The 20,479-nt window shown below is 33.8% G+C and overlaps 4 protein-coding genes across 9 annotated transcripts; 2 read left to right on the plus strand and 2 right to left on the minus strand.

Annotated features, from left to right (window-relative positions):
- Positions 1-845: 845 nt before the first annotated feature.
- On the minus strand, positions 846-4,497 carry LOC107219947 (RNA-binding protein 28). Its single transcript, XM_046743375.1, has 11 exons — positions 4,265-4,497; positions 4,005-4,156; positions 3,749-3,917; positions 3,367-3,620; positions 2,910-3,277; positions 2,489-2,846; positions 2,242-2,410; positions 1,915-2,132; positions 1,679-1,828; positions 1,159-1,617; positions 846-1,047 (listed from the first exon to the last, which is right to left on the minus strand). Exons 1-11 carry the CDS (start codon positions 4,281-4,283, stop codon positions 925-927), a joined length of 2,439 nt encoding a protein of 812 aa, XP_046599331.1. The 5' UTR covers positions 4,284-4,497; the 3' UTR covers positions 846-924.
- Positions 4,498-4,653: 156 nt separating this feature from the next.
- LOC107219962 lies at positions 4,654-15,174 on the plus strand. Of its 2 annotated transcripts, XM_015658341.2 has the most exons (7): positions 4,654-5,100; positions 5,536-5,642; positions 5,916-6,064; positions 6,238-7,846; positions 7,963-8,172; positions 8,263-8,333; positions 8,477-9,666. In XM_015658341.2, exons 1-7 carry the CDS (start codon positions 4,973-4,975, stop codon positions 8,672-8,674), a joined length of 2,472 nt encoding a protein of 823 aa, XP_015513827.1. In that variant the 5' UTR covers positions 4,654-4,972; the 3' UTR covers positions 8,675-9,666. The 2 variants fall into 2 exon arrangements, with proteins under 2 accessions (XP_015513827.1, XP_046599329.1); XM_046743373.1 differs by lacking the exons at positions 8,263-8,333; positions 8,477-9,666 and adding an exon at positions 15,055-15,174.
- On the minus strand, positions 13,208-16,369 carry LOC107219951 (protein king tubby 1). Of its 3 annotated transcripts, none has more exons than XM_015658323.2 (8): positions 16,147-16,369; positions 15,633-15,768; positions 15,321-15,413; positions 15,059-15,234; positions 14,768-14,935; positions 14,342-14,687; positions 14,076-14,228; positions 13,208-13,900 (listed from the first exon to the last, which is right to left on the minus strand). In XM_015658323.2, exons 1-8 carry the CDS (start codon positions 16,186-16,188, stop codon positions 13,767-13,769), a joined length of 1,248 nt encoding a protein of 415 aa, XP_015513809.1. In that variant the 5' UTR covers positions 16,189-16,369; the 3' UTR covers positions 13,208-13,766. The 3 variants fall into 3 exon arrangements, with proteins under 3 accessions (XP_015513809.1, XP_046599334.1, XP_046599335.1); XM_046743378.1 differs by lacking the exon at positions 16,147-16,369 and adding an exon at positions 15,941-16,018; XM_046743379.1 differs by lacking the exon at positions 16,147-16,369 and having other exon boundaries at positions 15,321-15,417; positions 15,633-15,734.
- Positions 16,370-16,641: 272 nt separating this feature from the next.
- Positions 16,642-20,467, plus strand: LOC107219961 (FK506-binding protein 59). Of its 3 annotated transcripts, XM_046743377.1 has the most exons (7): positions 16,642-16,773; positions 16,859-16,866; positions 17,253-17,589; positions 17,681-17,801; positions 18,221-18,468; positions 18,583-19,095; positions 19,243-20,467. In XM_046743377.1, exons 3-7 carry the CDS (start codon positions 17,254-17,256, stop codon positions 19,408-19,410), a joined length of 1,386 nt encoding a protein of 461 aa, XP_046599333.1. In that variant the 5' UTR covers positions 16,642-16,773; positions 16,859-16,866; position 17,253; the 3' UTR covers positions 19,411-20,467. The 3 variants fall into 3 exon arrangements, with proteins under 3 accessions (XP_046599333.1, XP_015513826.1, XP_015513825.1); XM_015658340.2 differs by lacking the exon at positions 16,859-16,866 and having other exon boundaries at positions 16,644-16,773; XM_015658339.2 differs by having other exon boundaries at positions 16,662-16,866; positions 19,232-19,385.
- The last annotated feature ends 12 nt before the right edge of the window (positions 20,468-20,479 follow it).

A 20,479-nucleotide genomic window follows, 5' to 3' on the forward strand; every position in this document is an offset into this window, starting at 1 on the left:
TCAGTCGAACCGACTTTCGGAATTCATCTGCCTAGAGCCGTGTTCCGTCTTATCTGATGCCCCCTTATCCGCGCTCCCCCATCTCAATACTAGACATTTTTTCACCAGTGATGTTCTCACTGCCCAATCCAGTTTAAAGTATTCGCATGCATACGTCCAATTAGGTTCACCGCTGGTTATTCGAAACCCCTTTCTCGACTCTCAAACTGGATGTCCTAATTCTCCTAACCAGTTACAACGCAACAGTATTATGAACCCGGACTTCGAATGAATTTTTGACCTTTCGCAAAGATTTCTTTTATTTAGTTTTTATTAGTTCGGTTATAGATTCTGTTAACGGAACTTTCGAGGATTTTTTTCGTTCATTTGTTATCACTTCTTAAACAATGGTTTGACTGTAGTATCCGTAATAATGGGGCTTACGCGGCGGCGATTTCAGATGTCGTAGAATAAAAAGGGTCAACATAATGTTCGCTTTTTAACGTATAAAAATTTGAACAATACTGGTACGCGTACACCAAATATTATAATGGTTCAAATTTATTGTGACGTTTTAAGGGAAAAAATCTGTCACCTACAAATCAAAGGCGATCATTTCCTGGCGTTTTAAATACAGTAAATTCAAACTAGCGCGGCGCCGTGAACATGAAAAATGAAAAGTAGATTGCCCATAATAAGGCGCGCTGGATCATTAATTTGGCTGGGCAATTGGATTATTTTACATAAATAAGCGGTATTATTGATCTATATAATTGTTGTTTGGGAGCGTCAAGGTTGTCGAATTAATTACATAAGCACAATACACTTCCGTGAAATAAAAGTCTTTAATTTTCAATTTAAAAAAAATTTACAATTCAAAGTCTAACGCAAAAAAAAAAATACTTTATATACATGGCGCAATCCTAATTTTTCAAATATAAGTTATTATGTTTCGTACCACTTGGATTTTTCCTTAGACGTTGCCATTAATTTATTCTTATAATTGTTCACCAATTTGCTGAAATTTATATCTTCTTTGTTCACTTTTTTCTTTGAACCCTGTTTCGGCTGTTGATGAAATTAATAAAATTAGAGTTAGCCAACGATTAATCTAATAAGGTCGTTTAAAAAACAAAGTCACAAATTTTATGTGAATGGGGAGGTATAATTAAGACTTACCCTTATTTCTTTTTGAGAGATCCGTTGTTCCTTTTTCGTCTGCTGAATTTTCGCTTTAGACTTTTTATTTTTTAATTCTCGTTTCATAGTTTGTTTATGTAAAATAGCTTGAGACTTGAGATTGAATCTTGATCGCATTTTTCTCTCTCCTGGTTTACTCGTTACACCAGAATATGGCTGAACATCACCCTCGTCATTACCATTTTCCAATCTAGGATGCTTCGCAGGCCGACGATCCTTGTTTCTATTATTGACAGTCGGCCTACCAATACTGTTCGTTTTCTTGTCATCCGAATATTTGCCATCTTCGTGTTTTCTCTTATTTGTCATGGGCCGGTCATTCTTAGTTTTTAGATTACTTCCTGTCCACAGAGGATTGCGCTCTCGACTTTTTTCTACTCGTTTTTTAATGGCATTCACCATTACTCTGTTTTCGATTGAAAACGCGACAATAGGCCTCTGAAAATAAGAAGTTTGGATAATTATTTATTCAAGATCCTGTCAGATATAAATTAATTACCTTGGTGGTGCCGAAGATTTTTGGATTGTTATTTATACTTCTCAACGCTTTCAGCGCATCTTCGTGGCTTGTAAAGGCAACGAAACCGTATTCTTTAGACCTGCCAATTCCATTGGCCTCAATGTTTCGTAAATCCCGCATCACTCGGGCCTGAAAGAAATAAAACCAATATGAACATGCGTCATAAGTAAATAGAGATATTTAAAATTAACTCCTGACCGAAAAGTGGTTATAACCTCTCTTATAACTGCTTTTGGCCCAGAATGGTTCTGGAAAATTTCTCGCAGCTTTTTGTCATCCACTGAAACGGGTAAATTATGCACAACCAGACGGACCCTTGAAACGAACATATTTAAATTTCGTAGCATTTGCGATTTCCATTGTTCTAATTGCAAACGACGAGCCATGTCCCCTGCAGATACTCCTACTGCAGCTGGACTACCAGCCAGTATCACTGTAAGGAATTAATCCATCGTTCACGTGTTGTTACGCACAAACCAAATAACAAATGAATGACCATGTAGCACAACAATCCAATCTATATAAATTTCATATTATCTTACCTCCTTCTTTGACAAGGTACAAGTTTCTAGAATCAGTTGCTTTTTGTTTTTTCAGCTCTGATTTATCTTGCACTTCATTTCTGTTCAGTGCTTTATGAGGATCTAGAGTTTGATCATGTATACGTAGCTCAGTTCCAGCCGATAAACATTTCTCTGCATCCTCCACGTGCTGTAAACGGTATTAAACCGGTTTATTTATGAACATCAATTTTCATCACTTAATAAAATATTACAGTGTACAACTTACTTGAAATTTAACAAATGCTGTTCCTTTTGAATGCTCTGTAAGGGGGTCCATACAAACAAGAGCATAATAGACTGGACCAAACTGTTCCATGCATTTCCTAAGATCGTCGTTGGTCGCAGAAAAGGGAATATTTTTAAGGAACACCGTTTTTCCCTCGTTAACGTCATTCGAAATTCGGCGTGGTCGAGAAGCCTCATTCTCGTCAAATTTCTCATTCTTGACTTCATCTGGTGAGATCTTAACTTCCACTTTATCCTCATATTCGTCTTCGTCTTCGTCCTCATCATCATCTTCATCTTCTTTGTCATCAATTTCATCCTCGATACTTGCACCAATAGGTTTTTCATCCTTACTCTCCCTGCAAAAAAAAAAAGATATGATTAATGGAACTTGGTCATGATTAATAAAAGCTTGAACTTGCCTGTCATTAGATTGATCCTCTTCCAGTTTTAAAGATGAGTCACTTTGGTCTGGGTCTTCATCCAAGCCTGAATCATCTCCATCGGGTTCTTCCTTTTTTAATTCAACTTCTTCTATTGCCGCTTCATTTGGGTCCTTCTGTTCATCGGCCTTACCAAACTTTGTTTTTGGTACAGCCCAATCAACCACTATTGGTCGACCCAACAGAGGTTTTAAATTTAAATGATGTATCGCCTTAGCTGCACTCTGAACATTATTGTATTGAACAAATCCACAACCAACAAGTTTTCCATCTGGTCTAGTTAGGATCGTGACTTCTTCTACATTGCCAAACGGTGCAAAGTGTTCTTTCAATAAATCATCAGTTATCTAAAATCATGAAATTTCATTAAGACTTAATACGAAAATGTCTTCCTAACAATCATTAAAATCAAATAAGAGTATATTTTCATCCTCACATTAAATGATAGATTTCGAACTATAATCCTTGCTCGTTTCTGAATGTGTTTCAGCCTATCTTTGTCTTTTTTTTTCCTCTTTAGATTTTTTTTCAACTGAGTTTTTGACAGACAGGTAGACTCTTCATTTTGGGTATCAACTTCTATGTTGCTTTCTGTTTTATCAGTTAGATCCTCAGTCTTGTCAACATCGTCCTTAATACCTTCGGCAAATTTGTATTTTGGTATTGCCCAATCTGAAGTGATGATTCTTCCTAAAATTTGATTAAAAATAATGTAAATGTACAATTCATATTCATTGATAGTGCAATTGGTTGGAGGACTTAAATTTACTGAACAATGAAACCAGAAAAACACTGTCCTTTTTTTTGTTCAGTCTTACCGAGCAATTCTTTTTTATTTGTGTTGAATATCGCCTTTGAAGCTTGTTCTACTTTTTTAAATTGAACGAAACCACAACCCACCAGTTTACCACCTGGGTGACGTAGTAGATTTATTTCTTCAATTTCACCATACGGTGCATAATGTTTTTTAATGTCATCCTCAGTAACCTGAAAATATCCATTTAGTGATAAGTTATTACACATTGATGACTTTTTTATCTTAAATGAAAAAAACTTTACCAAAGAGAGTTTTACCTTGAATGGAAGATTACGAAGCACAATTCGAGCCTTTTTATTTTGGACTTGTACGTTTGTGGTATCCTCAGGAGCTTCTTCAGCACGTTTGTTTTTCAAAATTCTTTTTTTGTTCCGATAAGCCCAGGATAATTTTTTTTCTCGTCCATTACCTGGAATTGATAGATCGAGTATTATGAATATTAATCGAGGCAATTTAGTTAATTTTAATCGATTAATATACAAAAAAAAATTAATTAATTTAACAACAAATTCCTCACCACGATCTGATTTCTGCATAGTGGTTGATATGACTGTCCAAGTATAATAGAAGCAGCTGAATTAAATAAATTTCAATGAAATCAAAGACGTTAATCTCATAAACAATCTCAATCTGTAATATCTTTAAGACGTCCACATTCTTTCATATGACTGTTTATATTGTGAGCAGAGAGAAACCTTTGTGAGGTTATATCGCAGCGTGTCCGACACTCACGTAAAAATGTCAATGGCGACGGTTGAGAACCACTTTGAGAACTGAATTTCTATATTTCCCTGTATAGCCTGAAGATGTCGTTAAAAAGAAAAATTTTTGCTATCTTTGTCTACTTTGGGTACGAAATAAGTAGATTGGTATTACTGGTTAAGACTTAAGATTTCCAATTTCACGTTGGACAGTTTTCTTTATTTACTTAACAGGGTGCAAGGTTCTGTTGTGTTGGTGGAATTATTTCTTTATATCCCGCCCGTGGTTATGTTTTTTGTCTTTTGTATCGTCTCCTCGGAATCTCTTTTCAAAGGCATCAAAGACTTTATTAATAAACAGATAATAATTGTCAATTAAACGTTTTGTTGATCATCTTGTGCGCGAGAGCCTGCAGACACATTCCATTCGGGGCTTCACACCATCCGTCGTATCGCTTATGTATCATTTACAACGGTAGAATGAAGTGTCTTGTCTCTACGTGTTATTAAAACGTTAAACGTACATGTCGGAGCGACAGATTAATACGGCAGAAAATATGTCGAACTCTTATTGTGTCGATGAAGTGCAACCTCTTGATGTAAGCGATATCATCGATGTTTCGGCCTTTGACTTCTCGGACGATGAGAGATGGTAAGTTTATTAATCCCTGTTGTTAACAACTTTTTGGTTTTCGAACACCATATCCCGTTTATAAAAACTCAACAAAATACATCAACATCATTATCAAATTAAGCGTAGTAAACAGGTTATTCCATCTTTCGCTTTTACGAAACAGAACGTATGTATGTGTACATGCTAGTTGAATCACCTCATCACTGATGTGTATACTCATTTCTGTCAATGACTCACAGCTTGTGTATTATTGTATATTTACTGTTTACACAAGTTTGAAAATCAATGGCATCTTATGCCTAACTAAAGTAAAGTTGTTTAAACAAAAAGGTTTTTCTGATTAGAAACTGATCATAACTGTCCCAGTGTCTGACTATTATAACAAAACATTTATGAAGAGTTATAGGTTTTATGCTTTTTGTTACGGATACTATAAATAACATGTTGTTTCAGGCTTCATGTATGTGCAAATTGTTCGGCGGAGGGCAATGTCCAAGATCTAAACAGCTGGTTAGGAGATGGATCGGAATTGGATTTAGAGGAAAATGAAGCTCTGAATGGTTTGTTTTTTTTCATTCCTACTTACCCACGCACACAGTTCCCGGTTAAACCTTATAGTAGGAAAGATGATCTCATTTTATGAGGTGAAGCAATATAATTGCCTTTTCATACATAATCATTTATGTATTTCCTAATATAGTCTGATAAATTAAACACCAGTCTGACTATTCTGCTGGTTTCACTTGTTGAATAATGTAAGGTATCATCTTTCATTTTTTCTATTTTTTTGTTCTTGAACTTTAATGAGTTTCGTGATTCTTATGTTCTTTCAGGCACAAGGCGCTCTATCGATACGAGAACGTTCACAAGACACAAAAAGCGTAACAACAGACTGAGTTTTGAATCTATAATAGAAGCATTGTCGCCACCAGCTTCCAATGTATGGAAGAGGTCTCCAGCACTAGCAGGCACTAATGTCAATGTAAGTATTCTTTGGAAATCAAACTTAAATAGACTTGACACAAATTTCGATAGGCTTCTCCTTGAACCAGTTACTAGTTTTTAATGCTACGTTAACACCGACCTTTTGCTATTTTAAAATTGTGAACTAACGAAAAGTATTCACACCTGAGATATTATAAAATTTTGAAATAGATGGACAAAGAAATCAGTTTGACAAATAGCGAAAAGGAATCCGTACCAGCTATGTTAAATCCAACATCAAGCCAAGTTAGATCAGGTATCCTTGGTTCATCTGGACAAGAAAGTATGGAAGCATTCCTGAATTTGTCACAATCTAAAGGAATTGATTCGTTCATAAATTTAACCGAACCAGAGTTTGCGGATCCATTGATGAACGTGTCGCAGCCTTCTGAATTGGGCTGTTCCCTGATGAACATGTCGAAAGAATCTCTATCACACCAAGAAAGTATTGTAGATTCACAGATACTGACGAATTCAATGATGAAGACAAGCATGTTTGGCGACATATCGGATATAAATGATTTTAATGATGAAACATTTTTAAAAGAATTCGAGAACAATGTCACGATAAAAAATCGTAATGCATGTGGAGACAATACTTTTACCACCAACTACCAATCACTGGAAAAAGAAAACGAAAAAAGTTTATTCAACACATTTACACGAAGATCTGCAACATCGTTACCTAGGCATTCGTTACCTATAGAAATAAACAAACAGACAATAAATACAATTTTCACGTCATCACCCGTTGAGAATATTGATTTGGACGAAACGTTGACCAACATTCAAAGTCATGATAGTAAATTACCAAATGGATTGAACAGTACTTTTTTGTCTCAAAAACAAACGTTAGAAACGGTTAATATTACCCTTAATTTAAACCATGATTTTACCAATCATACGTCCAGTGGTGATCAAGATTTAAGGAGTGATTTTTCGTCGGATGATAATATCCATTGCAACAGAGCATTATCTCTGGGAACAATAAATTCAACATTTAATGGACCAACTGATTTAAGAAGAGAACTATTAGAACAAGTTCAACGTAGTACCGAGCAGAATTTAGATTCTACATACAGCCACATCACAGAAGTTCCTAGCGAAGATATATCTGCTATTAATCATAACAACACCTACAGAAAAAAATCTCCTAAACTTCGTGTAAGCCAAAATGAATCAGCAAGTCCGGATATACCCACTCGCCAAAATAGTGACAAAAAATATTACACCTTCACTAAAAAGACGAATATGGCTGATTTAAAAGCAAAAATTGAAAATGAACCATCCCCCGAAAGGTTGGACAGTACGTTTGCTAAACCTCCAATTTCAAATTACCAAAAAAAATTACAAGCTCCTCGAGTCTTATCAAAACTACCACAATTGTTTCAAAAATCAAATCCAAACTTGGCTACAAATAGTATGAGAACTTTTGATATGCATAGATATTCTAACGTACCAAATTCAAAGCACGCAAGACCATGTCAACCAAGTATTCCAAGAAACGTCGAGGGATCTCTGGTAAATAAATTAATGCCTTTGGGCAGATTGAAAAGTGGATCAGAACAAAGATTGCTGGAAGTAGGTGGAAATGTAAAGGAATTCCGAAGCAAAGGTGCTTCCGGATCCACTGAAAGCATTGAGAGTACGCAAAGTGCTCACAGCGCTCCCGATCTTGATGACAGACTAAGCATCTGTTCTGATAGCAGTCATACTTCTTATAATTTGCAGCTCATAAATTCTGCGCAATTACATTACATTGCTGGGTTGCAAGAGCAAAGTAAGTAATCTGATATTGAAATTGCTTGTGATTAGTCTTTAGAATGAAATCTCAAATAAATACTGTTCAATTTCGTTTACGTCTGAATTTCTTTAAATAAAGCATGATTTTCCTAGGCTTAAAGCAAATATCGACACCAAAACCGAACAGAAGAGTATTGGAAAATAATTGGATGGAGGCCGAAAAGGACTTACCGTCTCCAATATTGAAGGGTGCATGTCAGGAAAATGAGCACAGCTCCTCACAAACCGTAACTCGTGCCGTTAAAAATAGTTCCCCATTGTTGGAGCCTGTCGGTTCATCACTCGAAGCAATAGGAACAAGTGGTGAGTTTAATGCGTGTAAACTGGTAGGCATCTTTAGAGGCGCTTGCTTTCCATGCTTTGCTCATTCGTTTTCTGTCCTGCTTTCCTCAGAAAATCATATCAACGATGTACCATGTGTTACAACATATCAAGGACAAAATAATTTATCAAAAAAACCAGAGGTGAGCCATATAATTCTCTTAGTACAATGTAGGTTTTTATTACGAACTGTTGACTCAATATATTGTACATTCAAAATTAGGTCTTCTACCTCCAACTTCGAATTACATATCTATCGGCCAATCAATTTGTAACCCCATTTCAGATGCTGGTTAGGCCAATGAAACATGCAGCAATAGAAAATAAAACAAGGTTAAGAGCCCCGACTAATTGGGGTGCCCCTAACAGAACATCTAGCGTTGGAAGTGGAATACCACGTCCAGCATCGCGTATTCCAGCGCCAAGATTTTCTCGACCAAGTTATGCAAATAATCAGACAGAGTGGAAGAAAGGATGTTCGTAGAGTCATTTGATGCTGAACAATATTACAATACACTTGTGTTGTAAATACAATATTGTAATAAACTTCCGCTAAACAGAGGTGACTTAATCTCGATGCTTGATAGTTATTTTATATTATACTACGTAATATGTATATACAATTCTTGCTGCAGTTCTCATCAGTATCATATAGCTATAACTTGAATTATAAGTCAGTATTAAAAATTATTCTGAAACATCAATGCTCGTTACTGTAACGAACCACGTTCGCTCATTTTTTGATTACCTGCAATAAATATCATCAGTATTTTTATTTATTTATTTTTTTTTTTTCAAATTGAACACTGTGTCTCAAGAAAATTAACCATTCAAATTTCATATCAACTTCCGATTATAAATATATATATTCGAAACTAATGAGAACTTATTGGATCTGAAATTATTGTAAATAAATTGGAATTAGGTATTGTCATATCGATAATGCATCGTTAATATATTAGAATTTGACATGTAGTCTTAAAAGATATTCAATTAAATTATGTAGTGGTCACAACCAACCGATATAAGAGTATTACCCAAGTGCACTAGAGACCATTATTTCGTTACTATTTTAAAAGCATTTGAATACAGATATTATCAAATCTGGCTGAACTCTCACAATAGTTCGAATATTGAATTTTACCATCGAGTTATTTACAGGTAGACTAGATTCAAATCATGTACAAAAATTTTGATATGTATTTTCCCTACAAACTGAATTCACAGAAAGTTTTCACACAAAGAATTCACACTTCACAAATAGTAAAGCAAACAATAATATCACTGGAAAATAATTGTCATAAAAAAAACTTATAATAATAATTTCGAAGGTTTTGCACTAGTATGTGTCTCTCGAATTTGTAAATTTTTTATAAAGTTCTTCTCTAGGCTCAAAAATTATATAAAACGAAACTTGTGAATCCGAATCTATACGTGTCAAAATAAAAAGACTGAAACCATAATAACGGTGGTATTGAAAATATTAAAGCAATTTCTTTGCTTGTTTATATATCAATTGTTATGTCATATTTATGTGTCCGTCCATTTGTGGCGTCATCCCGAAATCACACTAAGCATACGCATCATTAAAAAATTCAGTGAACAGCTTATTAAACTCTTTACAGCTTATAATTTGTGCAGTTTAAATTCAAATGATAATAGAAATATCGTGTTAGGTTGTGTAAACTATAAAAAATAATTTTAGCTATACTGGTTCTTTTTGTTAATATTGAACAGTAAAAAATTGTTCATCACAGCCTTATATTCTGAGATTTTGAGAATGAAATAAATAAATAAATAAAATTAGCTAATATTGAAGTAATTGGGTGAGCCTTTAAATAATGAGGAAAAGCAACTTATGTTGGTCAATTGGTACTACTATAAAGGATTTTAAGTTTGATTTCCCTATTCTTTAATTTTTAGTCGTATTCGAAATATCATGATTAGTATGTGTTACAAAAAGTGCTTTTCCAGACTACCACTAGAATTCAAACCCAACAGATTTTATTTTTTCCATTGAATAATTGTCAATGAACGCATTCTTGTTACTGTATGTTATTTAGCGAATATTTAATATGTTATTCGTATAAAACTGCTAACGTTATTCATAATTTTGTACTCCTTCAAATTATAGGTGGATGGAATTGTACGTACGTTTAGTTCAATATATATAACACTCATCCGTGTTAAAACTTTTTATACACCGTTTACTAATACTATTGTACTATGCTCTTTACCTTGAGTGCCTTCAGCTGTATTTCATCAAGACTTACTCCTAGGTATATAATTATTACCAAGAATGGTGTATTTATATAATTATGTGTACACTACTAACTACTGCCATTTATTGTGCGAAAAATATTGTCTCAATATACACATATTATAATTATATTATAAATTATTATCATGATTTCTACTGACTGATTAATCACCATCACTTTTCAAACGTCTTGCAATTCAAATACATACCTGCTTGATATTCCTAATGATGGGATAGTGAAAATGCTAAATAAATTGCAAATTACGTGACAATGACAAATTACAAATCACTATTAGAAGTATTTTTCTGCCTTTAGCTATAGTTATGGTAAAATAATATAATTCCGATACATCGTAGGCTACACATATCACAGTACTTCTGTATGTTGTAAATGAAATCAATTACTGTGCCAAAAGTTAGAAAAAAAATTAAATTATCGCTTTTCATTCATTTTTGATGTGAAAACATAGGTAGTGAAGATATTCTCCAACACAATTTCTTTATTTTTTACTTAGGATATAAGGTCGATACATTGACATTTCCAGTCACTATAGTGAACATGAAAACTAACACGACGGTAGACTAGACAATATTCTTTATGGAAAGTAAGTATATTTAAAGTAATACCTTTGGAAACTTTATATTAAGTTGTGGAGTGTAGAATGAACCATTATACTTATATGCACACGTGATCAAACAGCCTGTTGTATGTATCTATACTGTGTATTTATCAATTGAAATGTACAGAATAATCAGCTTATCAATAATAGAATTAGTTTGACACATGCAGGGTCATTTATGCATTGCTGAACAAGAGTGTAGCTGGCGCAGCTTTTTGACCCAGCACCTGCATACGCGGCTCTCCCTTCCTCGAGTCTCGCACTCAGCAACGAATGAATGACTGTAGGTCAACTGCTTAGGAAATTTTTGTATACAGTTATTTTTCATTACACAAGTAATTCATGCAAGTAATGGAAACACTTTAGCTCAAGGAATAGTATAACAAATATAAGTAATAAAAATCACATTCTTTAAGTAATTGTTCACTCAGAGAAGAGTTTCTTGTCAAAGAAAGTGATGCGTATGATATTGCTTTTATTAATTGATATTTCAACAGGTACAAAGTTATTGATACCTCATTTACGATAAATGTTAGTTCAGAATGTCACAATGATTTAGTTTTAGAATCTTGAAACTTAGTTTGGTGAAAATTTACAATCCACGCAACATATTTGTAGTCTGTTTGTATTGCATCCTACATTTATTACCGTATTCATAGTATCCACTTTTCTAATGTGGGCACAAAAAGTAGACAATGTATCGTTATAGTCTATCTCGAAACAAATATGTTATGAAAAATATTCAGTAAATGAATACCTGCAGTGAATACATATGTCATGTGTGAGGAAATCATGTACATAACACACTACTTAATACAGACATAGAATCGTTGAGATATTATATATTTTTCGATTACCTATATTCATAAAAAAAAAAAGTATATCATTTAGTTTTAAAGTTGAATTATGGTGTATATTATCCTAAAGCACCCTTGGTTTGATTATTATTAGGTATACTACAGCATACATGCAGAAGACGAGTGCATACAATACAAATAGATCTACAATAAATTATACTTCGATAGAAAATTCTATACGCCTGTACAACTTGCTGAAATATATTTAAAACATACATACACATATATATTGTTGTACAACCATCAAGGCATAGTAATAAATATATCGTGAAATCTTCAATTGTGAGAAAAATTAGCCTCTTAAAACAGGTTCGTCAAGATAATTATACAAGCCACCGATGTTATGAATATTTAAATATTTAATACAAAGTACATGAAAGTCCTTCACAAAGGCACATATTAAAATCATCTAGAGACACGGATTATAGTTCAACCTTGGGTTCAAATAATTCATACAATTAATAGAAATTCCTCAGATGCCCTTATCATGATTTCAACTCTTCATAATCCAGGACAATTTCTGGTTACTTGATCCCACAGTACATCAAGGCAAGCAGGTTTCACTTGTCCTTTTTAACCAGTGTTAATGAACATACTGTATTACCGTCACAAATGTGCCGAACCTTACATTTCATACTATAATTACCTACAAAAAATCAGTCCGAAAATTGATAGCTAGATCTTGGTGCAAGTATAAAATATGAGAACTAAAGTAATCGTTAGAAATGAAAAAATGTTACATTAACTCTATAAGAATGTTAGTAAAATAATATAACTAGAAATCTCTATCCTAAACGATAATAATAAATTCATCTTTCGTAAGACTCCTTACTTTCAACTGAAATTCTATACAACTCTGCAAACTATTATACGGGCAGTTTTTCGATAAATCTTTATTCAGACCCTGTTTTAATCTATGCTAACATTATTTTGACTTTTATACAATAAGTTACTCGCTTCCTTATAATATAATATGCGCACCAATAAGTACAATATAATAATTAATAGTCTCTCATGAGGATAATTGCAATCATTAAATAGATCGATACATGCTGAAAAATATTTACACTGGGTCCCTATAATTCCAACTCTGGACAAGAATTGCCTGCTCAGATAATAAAAACAGTGTAAAAGTTATGAAACGAGACACTAACAATTGTTTTCATTAGCTTTTTCGTACGGAATTCATAATCTTTTTTTTCACCTCATTACATGCGTACGATACGACTTTGATATGAGTGTTGTTTTTTTTTTTTTTTTTTTTTTTTCATATACATATAATTGTAGCTGCAATTTTATTTCGTATCATGTAACATTGAAGTCTAATCCAAAATCTGACGTGCAATTACTAGTTCAAACTTGACAAACTTGATGAATGTTAGCAATTTGATACGTGTATCAAAATGCATTCTACAATAATCTAAAAATTATCATTCAACGTGGTAGTATGCGTATAACTGCAGTAACATCCGGCTGGCATTTTTTTTTTTTCGAAAACTTCATCAAATTTTGTAAAGCACTCGGAATGAAAGATAAATAATCGATTTTTACAGAACGTACACGAGTCTGAAACTTATTCGTCTCAGCTTTCTAAAAGTTTATACTAAAGATAGGAATTATGTAAATATTATCTCTATTGGAATGTGAACACATATTATTATAGTTATTATTGTGGCTCTAAGGTTTAACGAGAGTGAACATTCTAAAAATTTCATCTCATTACTCAGTAAATCGTTTTATACTTAAATTGGAATTGATTGTCCGTTTCCTGGCCTTTTGATTATATGTGAGCAGTGGCATTACAATATACAGTTCCTATAATTTATACGTACAAACAAATCACTCACAGGCTAATTTGTTATCAAAACTGCTTAATGCAATTGCAAAAGCTTGGAGTGCGCATAGTGGAAAACGGTAATCCATTGTGAAAACGTCCTCAGCTACGCGACCAAATTGCATCACAACGTAATCCACTGCAATATACACAGATAATATAATCAATTATTAATTCGAAAGATTTAGCACTGTGAAAACGGTAAGCATGTTTAAAATCGTTTCATCGTAAAATCAAAAAATTGCATGCAAAATAACTTTGGATTTTTGATTTACAATAATGTGATTATATATAGGTATGTAAATTGTGATTACCATCACTGTCGTGAACAACTTGGAAATTTTTCACTGAAGCCTGTGTAACACGTCCGTGGAAATTTAGTACATAGGACTGTGTGTCATCGTTCCAAGCTGGTGTTTTGTTATGCAATTCTATCAAGTTATCCATATTCTTCATTTTCCAACACTCTGTAATTCAGACCTTACATTGAACTAAAGTAAACGCATTAATCAAAAAAAAAAATATAGGAATTTACAAGCGATAACCGAAGACTCAAAAAATCAATTACTAGTTTACCCACCTAACAATGTTTCTGTATCATCTCGAGGACAAATCTGTACTCTTTGCTGATCTGAAGTCATTCCAGGTATGATTACAGTCATTTTTCGTGGCCCTTTGAAACCCAAAACATTAGTATCGTAAACAACTGCGGCTAGTTCTTGCCTGGGATTAGTTCGCTCTTCTCTCTTTTCACTCTTCATCAAGGAATATCCATTATCATATACGGTAAACTGAGTGCCCAATAGATTAGATCTTAATTTTCCAACATAAGATTCGGCTCCTCTTGAAAGATCGGTTGGGTCAGACGAAATTAAATAATTACTTGTAGTGCTCTTTTTTCGTTTCCGTCCAGCTAGTAAAAAAACCTTTCCGAATAGGAAACTGATTATTATCAACTGAATAATTATAAAGAGATTCAAGTTCAACCAAGAGAATTTGAGCGAACCTTTTTTCCATAGTCACGTTCTAGATGCAAAAAGTAAGTTGGATATAAACCACGATCCATGCCTTTTCTATCACGTGTTATTCTACACTTATAATGCATTTTTTTATTGGCTGGTTGCAGAACAAATTGTTCTATATTACCCTCAACATTTCCCTCCAATTCCGGGCTCTGCAAATGAATAATGATTAGTAATTTGTTTGCACATCTGTATCATGTGAATTTGGCTAATTATTGAACTGAAACAATTGAATGTCATTTATACATGTAAATGTTTACTCAAATTACAGTTACCGAGGAATGATTTTCGCCATTGATCGCATTAATTGACCCATCAACAGGAGCTACTCTAAGAGGTGATTGACTGTGAAGTGCTTCAGATGGTGATCTCAAATCCACCGGGGATGATTCTTCATCTGCGCCGTCACCACGTTCAGTCCCATCATAAAATCCACTTTCTGTTCTGATGTCTGAAAGAAAAATGACTAAATGTTTCAACGAAATTCATTCATAATCGTAACAGATTGCATTTGATATCCATCGAAATTCTGGTTACCTGTTACTTCTGACTCTATAGTTTTATTTTCGTGTGATACTCCCATGTCAGGATTACTGGGTGACATTGTGAACTGCATAGGTCCGTCATAGCCTACCTCAGAATTAAAGCAAAAGTGAAGAAACTTTATTGATCTGAGTTGATTAAATAAAAATAATTAAAACTGAAATCCAAGAATAGTATTCTAATATTTGAGAATAATATGTGAATTTCAATGAAAGAGTTCAAGATATTTTATGGCTGATTCATTATGAGGTTATTGATTATATTATATCAGATGATAAGAATGTAGAGGCAGTCACACCACTTTACCATGAAGCTCTCTGTTTGGATTTAACCATTTTGTAGAATGGCTGCTATATTGCGAACTAGAGATATTTGATGCCTGTACCATGCCGCCAGCGCCGCTTTGTCGTTTCTGTTTCATTTTCTGCGCTATTATTTGCCTCTGGAATATTAGATGATATACGCATGATGAATTACTCAAGCGTTAGGAGCAAATATTTGATTGGGAAATAATGTTGGATCTAGCCATCATAGGTTGAGAAGAAATAAAATGCCGAAAAAAATTGTTTAATTCAAGCAATGAATCTAAATTCTAATTTAAAGAGAGCGAATACCTATAATTACATGTAACGTGCACTCGTCGCGCAATGATAGTGTAAGATAAGTATCAACACGTGTATTCTGGGAGACTACGCTGATGTATGAAACGAATTAAGTATTAAAAGGTCCGATAATTAAAAAGGTTAGACTCAACTCAACGTTCAACGCCCAAACATTCATTTTCGTTAACATATAATAAATAATTGTTGGTCTTGCTAACCTGTTGCTCGAGTTTCTGTTGTCTCAGATCTAAAGATGTCATTTTTAATGTATTTATTTTTATTTATTATAAGAACGACTAACCGTGGCTGTCAAATTATTACAAAATGGATTTGTTTACATCACGTACAAATTCCCCGTTGCCTGGGCTGCCTAGGCAACCGTTTTGCACTTTCGTAATATAAGGGATGTTGAACTGGGATATGGCGACAGCGTCTACATACTTTTCTTCTACCACTGCCATTACAAATTCCCTAGAAGATTCAATCGAGGAATAGACAACTCGATCAATTCGAATTTATAATATGCAAGTATTTCATTTTACATAGCACGTAATATATACGGCGACTTATATGATATTGCACTTCAATCAATGCCAAGAATTTAAATCAAATTATAAAATTTAATGCTCACATTCCGTTAGACGATTGAAATTGTACAGTAAACGTTCAGGAAGCGCTAGAGATAACAGCACTTGTCCATCTAGGTATAAGCTTTTTCATGCCCCAAGTTCGTGGATGAAATTTGCATGATCTTTTGGACGCTGGCTGCAAAACGTTCTAGCAAATTCTACGGAATCGATTGAACTCACAGTAGTTATAAAGGAATACTTGACATATAAGCGAAAGTTAGTACATTCAGCTCTCGAAACGATCCGTGATATCTCAACGCTTAATTTTCTTTTTCAATTCAACGTTATAATCCATTTATAGGTACCAATGTAAGTTCCAATAACCTATAATTATTGACGGATATTTGAATTTTTTATTTGGGCTGTGAGGACTAACATATTTTTTTTACGGTTATCCTTCCGTTATAATTTCAAAATAATTATATACAAGTTTTGTTGCCTTTAGCGATTCTAAAAACCCCAAATCGAATACATAAACGTTGACATAAATTACTATATCATTCTAGTTTAATATATTCTCAACGTACGTATTCTTTTTTAATTCACACACAAACTGCATTCTATTTCTTTCATTGTATGCCTTCTAAGCTTTCCAACAGCTAGTCCCCTTAATGAGATAGATTAGGGCAAAGTTAATTCGATTAAGGTGCTCAATATTTTCCCTCATTGGTATAAAACTTTATTTTCCTGTTAAGAATGGCTGCAGTTGATATTTCCCCAAAGAAGGATGGTGGAGTATTGAAAGAGATCATCAAGGAAGGAATTGGTGAGGAAACTCCAGCTGCAGGATGCAAAGTCAAAGTACATTATACCGGGACTCTTATGGATGGCACAAAGTTCGACTCAAGCAAAGATCGAAATGAACCATTTGAGTTTGACTTGGGTAAAAAGAGTGTTATCAAGGCTTGGGACATTGGTGTTGCTACCATGAAGCGAGGAGAAGTTGCTATTTTGACTTGTGCACCTGACTATGCCTATCGTGCTGCTGGTAGCCCTCCCACGATCCCTCCAAATGCCACATTAAAGTTTGAGGTATAGCGCTTAAGTACAGTACTTACTTTCCTTGCCATAGAATATTTTGTTTATAAAATGCGACGATAATCAGAACATACTTTATTAATAGATTGAAATGATTGACTGGAAAGGGGCAGATTTAAGCCCAGAACAAGACAATAGCATTGAGAAATTCCAAATAGTCACTGGATCTGGATATATTACTCCAAATGAAGGAGCTCTGGTTGATGGTAAGTGCTGCATCATCAGGAATTTTATGCATGTAATAAGTGCATCACAGGAGAATTTTAATGTACAAATTTTACTTCGTTCAAGAGTACACGATAGATTATCTCCCACATATATGCGAATATTTTCTGAGAATATGAATTTGAATGCAAAATTAAAATTGGTTTATCTTATATCATTCAAAACTTTTTAATGTTTTTAATAGTTATCATTACTTTGACTGCATTTCAGCGTGACAGGCAAAATGCCACTTACTTCATCGCTTGTCCTATTCTGTAATTTTATTTTATATTCAGATAGTAGTGGAAAAATAACTTTTCAGAAATTGCTCCAGGTACCCTAATCAGCAAAAAAAATATCTTACAATCCAACAAACTTCATTTGTTGTTGTAATGTAAAATTTGTTCGTATTTTATTTCAGTACATTTGGTTGGCTCTTATGACGGTAAAGTATTTGAAGAAAAGGATGTTCAGTTCAATTTAGGTGAAGGAGAAGATGTGGGTATTATTGATGGAGTTGAAATAGCCTTAAGAACTTTCAAAATGGGTGAAAAATCAAGACTGAAAATAAAGAGTAAACATGCGTACAAAAACATTGGTGAGCCGAAGTTCGGAATTCCGCCAAATGCAGACCTAGAGTATACTGTTGAGTTGAAGAACTTTGAGAAGGTATATTATTAAATTTTTCTGATAATTATATTTTTAAATATTATTTCCACGTGTTAATTCCCTTAAATGCATATGCAAAGTCGATTATATTTAACTATTGTATTTGGCTTAAAGGCTTCTGAAAGCTGGATGATACCTGGTCCAGACCAGATAAAGCAGTTGACACTGTTTAAAGAAAAGGGAACTGCCTACTTTAAAGAAGGGAAACTTGGACTTGCCACAAAATTCTACAACAAGATTATTACTGCTTTTAAAGACTCTCCCAGCAGTGATGAGGAAGAAGAGGAAACTGAGGCAAAAGATCTCCGTTTGTCAGTAAACTTGAATCTTGCTTTGTGCTATCTAAAATCGAACAAAAGTATAGAAGCCAGAGATGCCTGCACAGAAGCTTTAGCGATTAATCCAAATAATGAAAAGGCACTGTTTAGAAGAGGTCAAGCAAACATTTTACTTGCTGCTCCTGAACTTGCACTGAAAGACTTTGAAGAAGTTCTGAAAATCAATCCAAAGAACACAGCTGCTGCCAATCAAATAATAGCATGTAAGAAACTGCACAAAGAACAACTAGCCAGGGAGAAGAAAATTTATGCAAATATGTTTGACAAGTTTGCTCTGCAGGACAAGCAGGTTAGTAAGAAATTACGTGCAGGCATTACAGCTGTTTCTTCCTAAAGCGTCGTACATGAAATTTTTATGGTGAAGGCAGGCAATAACATTCAAAACCTGAAAGAATAGCACCTTACTTTTGACCTTAAACTGTTAGTAATGTTACAGAAGGAAGAAGAGAAGCTGCGCGGGCAACCAGACGTGATGCGTGGCGTTCTAGGAGAGTGGGGGCAAGAAGAAAGACCTGGTGGTAGGGACGCCACAGCGTTTGAGAAAGAAAATCCAAATATTCTCATGCTTAATGCGAATGGTACCGGTGAATTTAAAAATATGTGAAATGATCTACTTGTCAATGAATCTTTTTTTACGACACCGCTGGTATTGGTGCAATGAATTTTTAGATCACAGTGAGACAAAATTCACCTTAATACCACACTCAGGCAAATTTCATAGCCATTTGTGACAAAAATGACGGTTCTGAATTCCTGTAAGTTGAGTCTGATTATTACGCACGGGTGTGATGTGAATGTTGTTGTTTTAATGAACAATGAACGTCTTTCACCTTCATAAAGCAGATGAAAAATTATTTTCACCATGGCAGTGGTGATCCTAATTTCTAGCTAAATTTTTATTCTAAATCTTATGATAGTCTCAGGTTATACTGTGATACTTTTAACTCTTGAAATGTTATAATAAATTTTTAGTACCGTCTGTATTAAAATCTTGAAGATCTATAAAATAATTGAGCCCAATATTATATTTGTACAAGAATTACATCAGCTGTGAATCACCACTGCAATTATGACGATGAGTTATTGTTACAATGGTTTCATTGAAATATTTATTCTATTGAATTGTGCTGAATCAATATATTGACTGCCATAAACATTTCATTATCTTATATACATGTAAATTTAACGTTTATGTATAGATTTTTAGTAACTATCAGCTAATTATTATATTATATCACCTAGCCTGAATGTGTTTAGCCTATTTTTGTTATTTAAAGGCTTGAACCTGACTTAAATTCATCAAAGACTATGAGAATTAAAATTCAAATGATTATTTGTAAATTTCGTACTGTATTCCCCATGTGTCGACTTTAATATTCATTTACAAGAGACTCAAACAAAGGATCATCTTTATCTGGTTGCCCACTGCTCAATTTTACGTATTCCAATTCTACATGTATCATTCTTATGCTGAACATATGAATTAATTGCATTTAGTGAAAAATAATTGATTGGTTGATTATATTTCTTTGGCACATATATAAACACAATTGCTGTACTTGTAAACATTATAAGTATCATTCACTTTCTTAATAATTCCATATTTTCATTATTGATTGATGTATTTTTCAAACAAATTTTAAATAAAGTCTAGCTAGAAAGAACGTTTCCCC

Source organism: Neodiprion lecontei, chromosome 6 (genome assembly GCF_021901455.1).
Source record: "Neodiprion lecontei isolate iyNeoLeco1 chromosome 6, iyNeoLeco1.1, whole genome shotgun sequence".
Lineage (NCBI taxonomy): Eukaryota > Metazoa > Arthropoda > Insecta > Hymenoptera > Diprionidae > Neodiprion > Neodiprion lecontei.

Coding starts and splice junctions, on each gene's coding strand:
- LOC107219947 (XM_046743375.1), bottom strand. Junction 3,918..4,004: donor TTCGTAATCTTCCATTCAAG/GTAAAACTCTCT, acceptor GGATATTTTCAG/GTTACTGAGGATGACATTAA. Junction 3,621..3,748: donor AAATAAAAAAGAATTGCTCG/GTAAGACTGAAC, acceptor ATCAAATTTTAG/GAAGAATCATCACTTCAGAT.
- LOC107219962 (XM_015658341.2), top strand. CDS start 4,973: ATGTCGGAGCGACAGATTAATACGGCAGAAAATATGTCGAACTCTTAT. Junction 5,101..5,535: donor TTCTCGGACGATGAGAGATG/GTAAGTTTATTA, acceptor ATGTTGTTTCAG/GCTTCATGTATGTGCAAATT. Junction 7,847..7,962: donor TGCTGGGTTGCAAGAGCAAA/GTAAGTAATCTG, acceptor TGATTTTCCTAG/GCTTAAAGCAAATATCGACA.
- LOC107219951 (XM_015658323.2), bottom strand. CDS start 16,188: ATGACATCTTTAGATCTGAGACAACAGAAACTCGAGCAACAG. Junction 15,414..15,632: donor TCCAAACAGAGAGCTTCATG/GTAAAGTGGTGT, acceptor ATTCTGAGGTAG/GCTATGACGGACCTATGCAG. Junction 15,235..15,320: donor TATAGAGTCAGAAGTAACAG/GTAACCAGAATT, acceptor TTTTTCTTTCAG/ACATCAGAACAGAAAGTGGA.
- LOC107219961 (XM_046743377.1), top strand. CDS start 17,254: ATGGCTGCAGTTGATATTTCCCCAAAGAAGGATGGTGGAGTATTGAAA. Junction 18,469..18,582: donor AGTTGAAGAACTTTGAGAAG/GTATATTATTAA, acceptor TTTGGCTTAAAG/GCTTCTGAAAGCTGGATGAT. Junction 19,096..19,242: donor TTGCTCTGCAGGACAAGCAG/GTTAGTAAGAAA, acceptor GTAATGTTACAG/AAGGAAGAAGAGAAGCTGCG.